This window comes from Parasteatoda tepidariorum, chromosome 3, assembly GCF_043381705.1.
Source record: "Parasteatoda tepidariorum isolate YZ-2023 chromosome 3, CAS_Ptep_4.0, whole genome shotgun sequence".
Classification (NCBI taxonomy): domain Eukaryota; kingdom Metazoa; phylum Arthropoda; class Arachnida; order Araneae; family Theridiidae; genus Parasteatoda; species Parasteatoda tepidariorum.
This window is the reverse complement of record NC_092206.1, coordinates 12,061,782-12,075,835: the sequence shown is the minus strand read 5'-3', so window position 1 is coordinate 12,075,835 and position 14,054 is coordinate 12,061,782. Positions and strand designations below refer to the sequence as shown.

The window sequence follows — 14,054 nt, the reverse complement described above, 5'->3', positions numbered from 1 at the left end:
ATATGTATATTAGGATGGCCTTTATTTTTCAAATATCTTTTTAACTGAGAGGCTGACAATCTGGATACTACTTCTCACTTTCACTAAATCTGGTTTTAAAAAGTGAAGAAGTTACATGAGTTCTTAAAATATAAACTCTCCTTGAAATACAGTACAGAACCCGTTATCTGTAAATCAGAAAACCAAAAAACCGGAAGAAAGTTCGATAAATTTTCCCGCCATTTTTTTAAAAAAATGTTTTTTTCCTCATAAGACTTTAGGATTTTTCTTTCTATTTTGAAATATGTTTACCTTACCATCATTTTGGAAATAATCATTAGTGTATTACTTAATCATTTTTTCTTCTTTTTAAGATTATTTCGAAATAATATTTTTTTTTAGTTGGGTTTAACATTGAAAAAGACAGCTTTTAGTAGCGATTCAGAAAACCGGAAAAATCATTTATCCAGAATAGCGATGGTCCCGATCGTTTCGGATAATCGGTTCCCTACTGTACAAACTTCAATTCAATTTTTAAATTATATTTCTATGAACTGTATTAATATTTTTCTTATCAAAATACTGTTACAAATATGATTTTTTCAATAATATTATTCTTTTAACATTAAGCTCAACTTTTAATACCAATAACAGCAATTCCTCACATTTTACATCTTGTTTAATAATTGCTGAGCCGAATGGCTGAATGATCCAGATCAAGAAAATACGATGATGGTTAAGACAAGAGAAGTTTTATTCTCATGGACCAACAATCCATAATGATCCTTGATGGTTCCAATTATACATTTCCATGATTATTTTATGGGATTCTTGTTGGTTTTCAGTAATATAACTTAAAAACAATTTGTTTCTTTTTAATCTTGACCCATCATAAATCAGTCTGAATTCCTACAGTAGGGTGATGGTGCTTCATGATCTTTCCACCAACATTTCTAAGAAGCTATGATGGAAATTTCTGATGGTACGACATGAACAAACCATCGAAACAAGTTGCTATTCTTATGTTGGACCGTTATCAATCAGTCTGAATTCTTACATTGGGGTCATGCTTACTTATGTTATTTACCATAAAAAATATAGTGGTTCCTAATGGAATTATTGATGGTTACCATCAAGATTATGTTGGTCCATCAATGTAAAAGCTATCAAACATTTTGACTTTTTCAATCTTTGTGTTCTTAGTATATTCGTGAGGTAAAACACAAAATATTTGAGTGTATTTGGATTTTGCCCTAATTCTTCTTTTTCTTTATTTCTTTCATTTCTTAAAAAAGGTGTTTTTTAATAACTTTAGTACTTAGCATTTGCTTTTGTTAAATTTTAATATTTTTCAAGAAATATAATTTTGTTTAAAAAAATATGTATTATGTACATATTTTTCCTTTATCCACACTGAGATATTTGGAATTAAAAACTTATGAAATGAAATATATCGTGTAATCTTAATTAGTCTAAAAGAAAACCTTTCTCTGATAAAGCTAATTTTTTTCAAAAAAAATTGTTACTTATACTGTACTTAATTTTAACAAAAAATAGTAGAAAAAATTATAGAAATTGTTGACATTAGTAATTTTGCCACCCGTAGGATATGCCCAGTGAGGAGGACAGCCTGAATTGTCTCCCTCTTGCTATGCTACTGTTTACTTAGCATTCTAATAAGTATGATAATTTTTGCATATTGCAAAGCATTTTTAAAGGTGCTTATTTTCGATTTTCGTTTTTTAAAAGCCGTTGAAGGTACTTTTTCTATTGGGTGTTTTTAAAAAGTGCTTAATTTTCCCATTACGAAAGTGAGATTTTTTTTTTCTTTACCATGGCGATTTTTGCCACATATTATGCAAAAGTTTCCTTTTCAAATTGTTCTATTCAATGTTTTCATAATTCATCCAACCACAATTCAATTCATAGTATATGAAAGTGCGAATCATTTTACATGTTTGATGAAATACTTCAGAGTTTGCATGTGCATTGACTGAGCTGGGACCGGTGAGATTATTGTCAGGTTTCATTTTCCACTCTCTGATATCGAACCGAAAAATCTTTTGATCTTTATATAATGGCTAATATAATCAAGAAAAGAACACCTTATCAGAAACTAGTTATTTTATCATGATCATGTAAAGTCTTTGAAAATTGTTTTGCACTTTGTTAATGTATATACTGTTTAAAAACATTTTTTGAGTGTTTAAAAAGTTCTTAAACGATGTTTATTTTTAGTTGATGGATTTGGTAAATTTTTAACTGTAATTAAGAATTTATGTAAAATTTTTAACAGATGCTACTACAAGTGGAACAACTGAAAATCCCATAGTTTTATGTTTTTTTTCTCCCAAAAAGCTCACTCTCAGTCACTATCTCATGCTGTAATTGGAGAGTAAAAAAAATTTGTAAAAAATCAAAGGAAATTACAGTGTTAACTGTTGGAAATTTTTTAAACTAAAACTAGGAGCTTCGGAAGAAAATAAATAAAACTTACACCTCATCACATTAATTTATTGCTGTAAATTTTTTTTAGCATTAATCATTTATCTGTTTCTAATAAAACATTCAAAGGTTTACAAGGTATAGGTAAACAAATGTGTAAAAGGTATTCCCTTGCTTCACTAAAATGAATAGCCTTTGAGTGAAATAATTAACTAATTATTCGACCCATATTTATTAACACTGATTTCAGTTTAGTTATATTTAGGGTTGAGATGAAAAGAGAATTTATTCATTCGCTTGTTCATTTTAGACACTCCCCTTTGGTGCCAAAGTTCAATGAGAGGTTTCCCAACTGTTCCCTTCTCAAAATCCTAAGTAAATTCTCTCTGCCCATCTCACTGAGTGGACTACACAACCCAATCAATTCGCCCTATCAGCAGGTAAGATGCATATCTTATTTATATAAAATAAATTCACATTTGGTAAAAGGCATTAACTAATCAATCTTTACTTCACATGTGTTGAGCAATGACTTCAATTCTAAAGTAATAATACAGTCGAATAGGGGTGAACAACCTGCAGCCCACAGGAGCTTATAAACACAATGGGAAAAAAAATTCTGAAGTAAAGGATGTTACAAAAATGTAATACTTACAACTCTCAAGGAAGTTTTTTTTCTCATTTGTTTCTGATTGTTCGCTGGTTTCTTCTTAAGACCAATAATTTGTAATACATTCTGGAACTAGTATATGGTTTATATATTTTTTCTGCTCCTGTAATGTCGCATCACAAATATTATTCCATTAAACTTAAAACCCTGGATAAAATTTGATACTTGAGAATAAAAAAAATTCAGTTACAAAAGTTTGCTTACAGGTGCAGGAGTGATTTAAGTAACCAATTATTTCTCAACTATCAATCTTTGTTTATTTGCTGGCTGTGTCACTCTTGTCTTATTCATATAGGAATTAACAACTTTTTTAATCATGTTTTATGGTGCTCACTATTTTAATTTATGATGTTAAATGTTTTATTTTATAGCCAATCGTAAGATGCATTATTCATTGTGTAATTAATATTTTCAATCTATATTCTCAAGTGTGAGTTTATTGGGCAGAATTATTTACTTAATGCAAATATGTAAATTATGAGTTTAAAAAATTGTCTATTGATACATTTTTATAGAGTAAGAGTTTTATGATTATCCAATAAAGAAAATTGATTAAATATTTCAAAATATTACTCTGTGTGAGACAAAAATAAATGAATTAATTAATTAAAACCGCTTAAAATTTTACAACCGGTTCAATTTTTAAGATTGAACAAGATGGAGTGCTTTTCTTTTTGATCAAGAAATTAAGCAATTTGTAAATAATTTTATTTTCAAATTATTTTTGTGTTGCTTTTGATGAGCAGTGTAAAGTAAATTTATGTGAATTAATTAATCAATACTATATTATTAGCTTATTCAAATTAGTAGGTATAGAAAATCGAAATTCATTTTTATTTTATTCCATAAAATGTCTTATATAAGGAATATTTTATGTGTGATGGTTTGAAAGAAAATCTAATTTTATAAAAATCTACGAATATTTTTTCTTTCCTGTTTGCAGCTAAGGGCCATTCAAATATTACGTAAGACTGATTTTTGCAATTTTGGACTCCAATTTGTCAGCAAAATTAAGCAAACTACTACCCCCCTCCCTCCATGATTATGCAAGGGAGTAACAATACTATTTACTTTGACTTTTTCTATAGCAACTAAGCTTAAGGATTAAATTAAAATAAACTTTGCCTACAATAAAATTTATGTCAATTCATGTTATAAAATCTCCATTAGAATATTCTTTCATCTCCTGGTTAAAACTCTTGACTTCTAAAATTTCTAGACAAAATTTTTTTTCCAATTTTTTCTTTCCATTAACTTGTATTTAAAATTTGGTGCATAATTTTTTTTTTAAATTTGGAAATAATTTTATAATTATTTCCTAAGAAAACACCCCTTCCTCCCATTTGATGCTCGCATAGTACTTAAATAGGCTCCTGCAAATTCATGTTCAAAATATTGTGCTAAGTTAATTTTCCTCCCTAAAAATAGGCTCAACAGGTTCAAATGGTGATATGGATGCTTCAGCATAGGCTACTTATCCAGCTGCATACGTATGTCTACCTCATTCCATCTGAGAGATCGCCTGCTTGCTCAAATATTCATTCTTTTGATTTAAGCTACTCAGGTGACCACTCCTTTTATTTCCCTATCATTTCTACTTTCATGATTTTGCTCTTTCATTTTCTAATTTTTGGTTATCAGAAGGGTTCATTCGCCTGAACCCTTTGCGGTAACTATAGTAAGGAGTTATAACTACAGTCAAACCTCGATATCTCGAACTTGAAGGAAGAGGAGAAAAAATTCGAGATGCCGAAAATCGCATGTAATCGATGGTAGAATAAAGAAAAATGCTCTTTACATACCTGATTTACTATTCCATATTTATTCTAAAATCAATTTTTACACTTGAAAAGATTCAGTTGTTGTATGCTTTAGAGATGTGTAAGAAAGTTTATCTATAACACTTTCTAAGTGGACTATAGCTTTAAATATCTCCTCTGATACAGTGTCCACTGCGGAAAGTGCTTGTTTGAGAATTGGTAATGATTATGAGAATTGATTTTCTAATCTCAAAATTTTCTTCGGAATATTTTTTTATTTTCAGAAAAAAAAATCTACACTATGTATTGGAAAAAATTCAAGTTATTGATGGATTAGAAAAAAATTTCTAGAAATCAAATTTCTTTTAACATTTAGTGTATAGGAAATTTAAAGGGAACTTTTTTTCCTTCGAGATATCGAAAAATTCATGAAATCGAGGTTCCAGTTAGCGAGGTTCGACTTTATTTCAAGTAGGTGAGTGGGGTCATTGTTTAGGACAGATTTTGGCTGGGGTCGGCGATAGACAGGGAATCTTTTTCTTCGGTCTATTGTCTTAGCCCTAGAATCTACCCACCCTGACATGCACTGTTCTTGTTTCTATAGCAGCAGACGGCTTCAGAATTTGTGATGGCGAGAGTTCTTACCGTGGATAAACTATAAATGTTATGCTTGGAAAGAAAGGAAGGAGTTGTGACAAGGGAGGAGTGTAACATCACTCATTTTGATTAAAATTAAAACATTCAAAATTTGTTGATTAAACATTTTTATTTAATTAGTTTATATACTTATTTCATCAATATAAGTATACACCAAACCATTATTATTGTTATGCTCATAAATATCATTAAAACACATAGCTGAAGTAGTTTGAAATTTTATTGCATGTTATCACATGTAATAGAATTTCAAATTACTTCAGCTATTTACCAGGGGGTAATGTGAAATGTAACATTTTGTGACAAAGGGGCAAAAGGACTAAAAAATATTGAAAAATTTGTATGGACAGCCCTTTTTTTCAAAATCCATTGATTGACAAAAATTGAGATCAGGTGGTGGAAATTGAATTCTTCACCATGGTTAATTAGGAATCACTGCTTTGTTTTTAGCACTACCTCATTTTAGATGGCCGTAAAAAATTCATAAAATAAAAAATTGCAAAACTATTATTAGTGGTTCTTAACAATATGTGATAATAGGTGTTACTGATATAACTCTACTGGATTTTGCCAGTTTCTCCTAGTCTGCTGGTTTAATAAAAATTCTCCTGATTTTTTTATACATTTTAGAAAATTTCCTAACATTTAATTTTCCTTAAAAAATCCCTATTGAAATAGAATTTTCGTGCAGATTAGTGCTTGCTTGATTATTTAAATAATGCCATTAATGAAGTGAGCCTCATTTATAAAATTTAGTTAACTATCTTTGATGAATTAAATGCCTGTTACTATTCAAAATTATGAATAAACATAATACATAATATTTCAAGTTCATTTGATGTGAAATCCTAACTGGAAAATATTGCAGTTTCTCTATTTTGATGGCTATAAAAATCCCTAAAATTCCCTATGTGTAAAATATTTAGTGTTTTACAACAATTATAATGAAATTTATCTTTCGTAAAATCTACTGGATTTTTCCCTATCCTTGTTGGCAATTATGTTAATTAAACCCAAACGCTCTGGGATGGTTGCAGCTTTCTTGTTTTATAAATAATCCAAGAAGTTTAAACCAGAGCCTGAGTAAGACAGGGGCATACGAGGCAGTTGCCCCGAACCCCCACATCGAATAGAATGTTTATTTTAGGTTTCCTTCTTAATTAACTTTTTTTTAAAAAAAATATTAGTACAGTGTAAAATTTTATGTTAGCTTTTTCATTAATCTATTGTATGAACAACAAAAAAACTATATTTCGTAAATCCACGGCTTTCTAGTACCGAATTTAGCTAAATTTTTGCAATTATGATGGACAAATTCAGCCAATCAAAAGTTTTTTTTTACATATCGCAAAATGTGAGTTGTTTACAAAAATACATGCTTCTGATTGGCTTCATTGAGCCATCGTAATTGCGAAAATTTAGCTGAATTCCGCCCTAATGTCAGCAAGGATATGAATTTTTTGCAGCTATATGACAAAGTTAACAATCGGAAAATTGCATTCGGCATGCTGGGCATAGAAATGTCAAAAAATCAATAAAATGGACAGAACAATATTTCGTCTGACCATTTGAGGGAGGGGGACATTTATAGGTATTTTAGGTTCTAGTCAATTTTCTTGTTATATATCTATAATGAGGTGAAAAATTTAAATACCTTCATAAATTCGGTTCTTCATTACTGAAGTAGTGAAGCAGAGGGGGGCCCACAAAGAAGTTTTTGCCCCGGGCCCTGGTTTAAACCACGTAGTTTGGAGCTTGTGGGGTGAAATGGGAAAGAAGTGGAGATTAGCAAACAATTTTTATATTTAGTCGTGTTGTGGTAACTGTTCATTTTTGTGTTTTTTTTTTCAGATCAAAGTGATGAATCTCATTCAAAGGCATCTTCTGAAGATGAAGATCTCTCTCTGAGGGAACAGGATTCCATTCGACAGGCCAATCTCAAACCCACAGAGAGAGACATTCTCAGGGATTCTTCCTCCTCCTCCAACAGCAAGGAAGATTTGAAGAATTTTCTCAGGTAGCTCTTTTTCTTCTCCACAGAATTTCATTTTGCAGCAATAATGCTGCCACAAGAGGGAGTTGTAGTGTAGTGTATCTACCATTTCAATAATATAATTCCAATTCTCTACTATATCAGGCATATTAATTCGATTCTATGTTGCGGTACCTTTTCATAGATAAAGGTTGACCTTTTTCTATGGACCCTTTTGGACAAACTAAACTTACACTCAAATTTCGTCAAAAAGAAAATCTAAAGTATATCAGATATCAAGATACTCATCTATCATCTCACATTATTCGCAAATCCTGTTCCTGGGGAGAACTTTGACATCATTAAAAACAAGAACTCCAATTTTTATCATGATCTCACTAACTATTGAAAACTGGTCGTATTATAAATGTCACAATTGAATAGTTGTTGGGTCAGTTTAGGTTTGTGAGTGCAATTTCATTGGCTGGTGTAATGCCCCATTGCAGAATTGCGGCGAAATTGTTGCAGAATGTTACAAAGTTCTCGAAAGAGAGATTTTTCTTTTTTTTCAGAAATTTGCACATAATATCTGAATCGCGCATTTCGATAATCACTTTTGGACGTGTTCAATTTACGCCGATAGTATCGAAAATCGTTGTAATGTTCCGATTGTATTTTTGGCAGTTATTGATATTGATTTTCATGTGGCTTTTAAATATCCTAATAATATTGCAAACAATATGGAAATTTGAATTGTGTTTTTCAGCGTTTTCTTTTTTAAGCGAATAATTTTATTGAATAAGGCAATAATTTTATTGTTATTGCTATTGATTTCAACATAATTTTTAAATTCGATATTTTAAACGAAACGATATATTAAACAAAACACGCATTTGGGGTGTCGATTTGCATGATTTCGTCGTCAATCTTTTTTTTTCGGCAATTACTGCTTATTTCATGATTTTTTTATTATAATGATTATTTGCAAAATGCAAAGGGTTAATGTTAATGAAATATATACATACTCCTATATTTATACACACACACTTGTAAACACAGCGTTTTTATTATTTTAAATTAGTAACATATGTTTGTTATTATTAAAAGTATCTTCTTGTAGTAAGATATTAGTGCAAGAGAGTTTTTGTCGCTGATAGCTCAAAAAAATTCTGCCACAGAGGTATAATGATTACTTGTTATTTGAGTTTTGTTAAAATTTTTGAAGTTTGGAAGCTGATTCTTGATAAAAAACTTGAATTACTTTTACTTGAATTACTCTTAGTGTATCTGAACTCTCTTAACCAGTGGAGGTAAATCAAAATTTGTTATGATGAAATTTTTTCTTCTCAAATTATTTATTCAATACTTTAGGTTTTGTCGCTACTTCAGAGGTCAGCATCATCTTGAAGAGATCATGTATTGTGAAAATATAAGGCGATCCCATCTTCATTCTCTTTTGGATAAATTTAGAAAAATTCTTATCACTTGCCAATTTGAAGATGCTGCAGTTTGTGCTCTCAACAATCGCATCTGAACTTTAACATTTTTTAAAAATCAATTTTCAGTTGATGTTTTATGACATAATCCCTGATATTTACGGAAAATATATATTTAAGTTACAGTTGAAAAAGACAGAGATAAATTAATATTTTTTTCTTCTTCCTATTTACACTTTCTTCTCACCTGCATATATCCTACAGGAATTATAAACCTCAAAATTGGCAATTAATTTCTTTTCGAATGAGCAAAAAAATAGGAATCATTTGTAAATTGATGATGGAAAATTTTTTTTCAAATGATAAGGGACATTTATAAAATAAATATGTGAATATTTATCAGTTCTCTTCAACAAAAATGTATATTTATTAATAAAATGTATTTTGTTATTTTTCTTAAATTTATTTCTTCCCTTCATGCATCAACAGAGTTCAAAAATGAAAAAATCTAATGATAAGTAGTCCATTCTAAATTACTCTGCCATTTGATAGTAATACTCATGAAAAGTAATGAATTGGATAGAAAACAAAATGTTTCAATGAAATTATGATTACTTGTGATTACAAGTAATTGCATAGCAGTAATTATCTGTAATCCATTACTGTAACTGATGCCCAACTCTGCAACAACATTAAGATCAAGAAGATTCATTAAGGAGATTACTATAGGAACGATAAATTTTTGACACACTATGAACAAGTGTGCTTTTGCATAACGGGATAAAATACCTTGTCCGGTTTTCTTTGTATACAAAGAGACATAATATTCTAATAAATTGTTAATAAAAAAATGCATTAAAAAAATAAAACTAAGTAAATTAATATATTTGTTAAATTATTGTTTAACCCCTTAACGATCGGTTAATTTTCAAGAAAACGGTCATAAAAAGTGCCCATTTTGCGAATACACGTATTTGATAGTATCTAGTTTAAAATAAACCAACTATCTACAAGTACCTTAAAAATATCCTGGTTCTGCCATCTGGAGTGTAAAATGAGAAATAAAATGTTTTCTGGGCGAAAAAAATGAATTAGTTTAATTCTTATTGGCTCGTTACTGCTGAACACTCAAGCCCGGAAGTTTCACGGGAGCGAGAAATAGAGGGCGAAACCTCACCCCGTCATTTATACGGGAGTGAGAAGGAAGGGGTTCTCATGGATGGTTTTAAGCTATTCAAGGAAAATTTTTAAAAAACTACAGTTTAAGCTCCTTACACTTGAAGCAAAGCTATAATTTTATACTGTATAAGCCATCTAGGCTTTAATAAGGACAAGTAACTAAAATATACTATTAGTTATTAAGGTTTTTTAAAAATCGCCAGCAATATTGAAGTAAGGGGCCGGGGTAGCCTGATTGTTAGGGCACTGGGCCAATGTCCAAGAGGTCGTGGGTTCGATCCCCGTCGACCGATGACTCCCCGTGTAGTAAATGGTGACTGAAGCACTTTAAATCTGTCGAGTCGCAAAGTCCCCCATGTTCTCATAACTTACAAATCACACCTCTGGGGGTACTGATCCAGGAGTTTCCTTGTCTTCTTGATTGAGATCAAAATTACAAAGCTACGGAGTTGAACATTAGTAGTCGTAAACCCAAAATTGGGTCGGCTGTTCAACGACGGATATGAAAAGAAAAAAAAACCTTGAAGTAAAATGTTTAAATATTATAATATTAGAAAATCCTTTTTATTTTCTCAAAACTTTGGCTTTTCACAATGTTGACGTCTTGCACCTTTTTCATGATATAAATAGCGCGGGCTAAAGCTAGGCTAAACTTGACCCAACGGTCATGAGTAACTGTTGTAAACTTAGATCAGTCATGAAAATAGCATATTTTTTGCAAAAAAAAACATCATTTCATACAACTACATATCATTTTTAATTGTTCCAACGACTAAAAAAGTTTGAAATCAAAGCTGCCAATTTTCTAAGAAAATATGTGATGGGACCCCTCCATTGGCAGATTTTAACACTATTGCTCTGGTACTTAAGGTAAAACGTATGCACTGATTAAGCCAAAATTGTCCCAGGAGAAAAATGAAATTTGGACAAAAATGGCACATCTAAATATTATTCCTCTACTTCTATAATGTTTTAATATATCATAAGGCTGGGATTATTATTTTATTTTATAACCGTCGTTTAACAGCCGACCCAATTCTTTTGGCTTCACGACTGCTAATGTTCAACTCAGTAGCCTTGTAATTTTGAACTAATCCAGAAGACAAGGAAACTCCTGGATCAGTACCCCCAGAGGTATTGATTTGTTATGGGAACATATAGGACTTCGAGACTCGACAGACTTAAACGTGCATCAGTCACCATTTACTACACGGGGAGTCTTCGACAGGCGGGGATCGAACCCGCGCCCTCTTGGATATAGACCCAGTGCCTTACCAACCAGGCTATCCCGGCCTGGATCAACTATTGGGAGAAATTCTATGTTCTCCCTTCTCTTCGTGGAGACATTTTGATGAAACTAACCCGCATTTGCGTTACATGGCGAAGAAAACCACGAGAATTTCTCGTAAGCACTGTGGTCGTTACAAGCCGGATGCGGATTCGTATCGACCAGCCATCACTGGGATTCGAACCTCGGGTCACCTCATTGGAAGGCGAACGTTCTATCCCTTAATCCATCACGACTCTGCAAGTCTAGTTGTGACATTTTGCGGAAATGGGCTAAAAGGCTACCAAAAGTGTTGGTAATAATTGCTGTAACAAAAATCCTCCACCACGGCAGCAGGCGCTGCAGATTATCACAGAGTTTGTAGATTAATTTTCGTTTGCGATTCCAAAAATATAAACAGCTAGCGAGATACTGTCTGAAGAATTTTTTAAAAATTTTTTAATTTTTCGGAGGGAGATTTCTTCAGCGATAACGCAGAAATTTGTTTGCAAAAGAGCTCTTCAGGAACTCTCGCATAATATTTGCAGAAAAGTGAAAATAATAGTTATTAATGTTAATACTTTTGTGGTCTGTCGATCTTATGAACTCTGACAATCGTAACTGAGTCTGACAATGTCTGCCGCTGTTTAAAGAAGAAAGACTATAATAGCCTGAAATGAATTTATTCAAATGATTGTATTTGGCTTGCAAGACACATTTTGATTTATGAACATGATGCTACAAACAGTCTTATTAAATTCTGCTACCGGGGTCACAGTTGATCAACAAAATTTCACTTTTATTTGATACTATTGTGAGTCGCTTAATTTAATTTTGTTTTAAAAAATCTTTTGACTAATTTTATTGGACATATTTTGCAGATAAGAGATAATGCATGAAAAATACGTTTTCTGAAACAATTTGGTGAAATACCTTTGCATTTCAAAGGAGAATTTAAAGTTGTGTGCAGCATTGACACTTCGTCACTTTGAAAGTAAACCGTGGTAGCTCAAAAAAGCAAGTTTCTCAGGAGAGCGACTTCTAACTTTTCAGGAACTTTCACCGCAGGTTGACTCGAAGCTATGGCGACTATTGCAAAATAGTTTACATTAAAAAAAACCCTGTTTCTTTACATTTTTCAATGAACCAGGCCTGATTCTTGTAGCAGTTCTAATTTTGAGGTAATTTCGAAATAAGTTAAGGTACTTTGAGATGCAACACTTTTATTAAAAGTGGAGAGTTATTTCAAAATACAACGATGTTCTTCAAAGTATTCTCCCTAATATTACATCTTTCATTTCAAATTTTGACATACAACAGTGTAGGAAAATAATTGCTCTCCTGAAAAACTTGCTGTTTTGAGTTACCACGGTTTAGTTTCAAAGCGACGTTATCGCCTCCACGGTTTTGTTGCAACTGGCACACTGCTACACTATTTCCTAAAACCAAGATGGCGAATCGCGCCAATGCGATAAACTATGAAAATAACACTTTGTTTCACTAAAGGGTGATTTTTTTTTACGCAAAATGACCCAAATATCTCATTTTTCGATTTTTTTTTGAGTTACTACGGCTGAGTTTCAAAGCGACGACTTGTCAGGACTAGAAAAACCTTTAATCTGACAGAAGATGATTTATTCATTTTTAATTTATTAATATCTAATGTGTAAAACACTGGCAATATACTTGACTAAAGCATTAAATTTTATTGTATAACCATGAAATTGTAAGAAAGTAATAGTTTTTCGACAATAACGTAAGATATTTACCGATGATAATCATATTATCAAGGAAGACAAGTTTTGGTAGTTATTAAGATTATGTGGGGGGAAAAATATCTCCATCTCATGTATACTGTCATATATGCCAACCCAGAATTTAAAGCTTCCCACAATACTTTTAAAGAGGTACGAAATAACATTTTAAGGTTACTCATTTTGCTTGCACTTATGAAATTCACTGCGTGATTATAACGTCTTATACACTATCTGCAAATAAGTATTTGGACTCGTGTGAGGGAAAGGAAAAAAAACTTTATTCATAATCAATAGTTGGTAGAGCCTCCTCGAGAGTTAATTACAGCGTGAACCCTCCGGGGCATACTTTCCACAAGTCCTTGTGTGACGACTAGTGGTATTTTCTTCTACTCGGCTTGGAGAGGACATGAAAGTTCCTTTACCGATTTTGGACGGGTAGTACACCCCTTAATTCGACGATCCAACTCGTCTCAGAGGTTCTCAATAGGGTTCAGATCTGGGCAGGCCAGTCCATTTGATGAACCCCATTGGCACCATACCAAGCCATGGTGACCCTCGCAACATGACAGCTGGCATTGTCGTCCTGGAAGTAACAGGGGTCCACTCCGTAAAACTGCCACAACGTAGGAAGCACATGTCATCCAAAATAGTGCAGTAGGCATCTTGCACGAGACTAAGGCCGATGCTGTTCCCTGCACGATATATACCGGCGAAAGGCGTGACGTATATCTCAGGACCGCATATATAGTCATTTGCATAGGTGTCCAAATACTTATTGGTAGATAGTGCATAAGCTGCTTGTACTTCTTGCATTGGTTGTTGTTTTTGTGGGCAAAATTAATACAATTCAAACTTATTAAATAAATAATAAAATGATCAAACATATATACTACGACTGATACTACTACTCTCTAACTATGCACGAAAAAAAA

General features: G+C 32.0%; 1 protein-coding gene across 4 annotated transcripts in view; it reads left to right on the top strand.

The window, feature by feature from the left end:
- The window catches only part of LOC107449371 (GATOR complex protein Nprl3), a 30,996-nt gene extending 21,627 nt beyond the window's left edge, over positions 1-9,369 (top strand). For all 4 annotated transcript variants that reach the window (XM_016064874.4, XM_043051149.2, XM_016064875.4 and 1 more), the window contains exons 12-15: positions 2,735-2,864; positions 4,523-4,658; positions 7,363-7,528; positions 8,855-9,369. In XM_016064874.4, coding sequence (XP_015920360.1) covers positions 2,735-2,864; positions 4,523-4,658; positions 7,363-7,528; positions 8,855-9,017 — 595 coding nt within the window. In that variant the 3' untranslated portion in view covers positions 9,018-9,369. The remainder of the gene's footprint in view (positions 1-2,734; positions 2,865-4,522; positions 4,659-7,362; positions 7,529-8,854) is intronic.
- Positions 9,370-14,054: the final 4,685 nt, after the last annotated feature.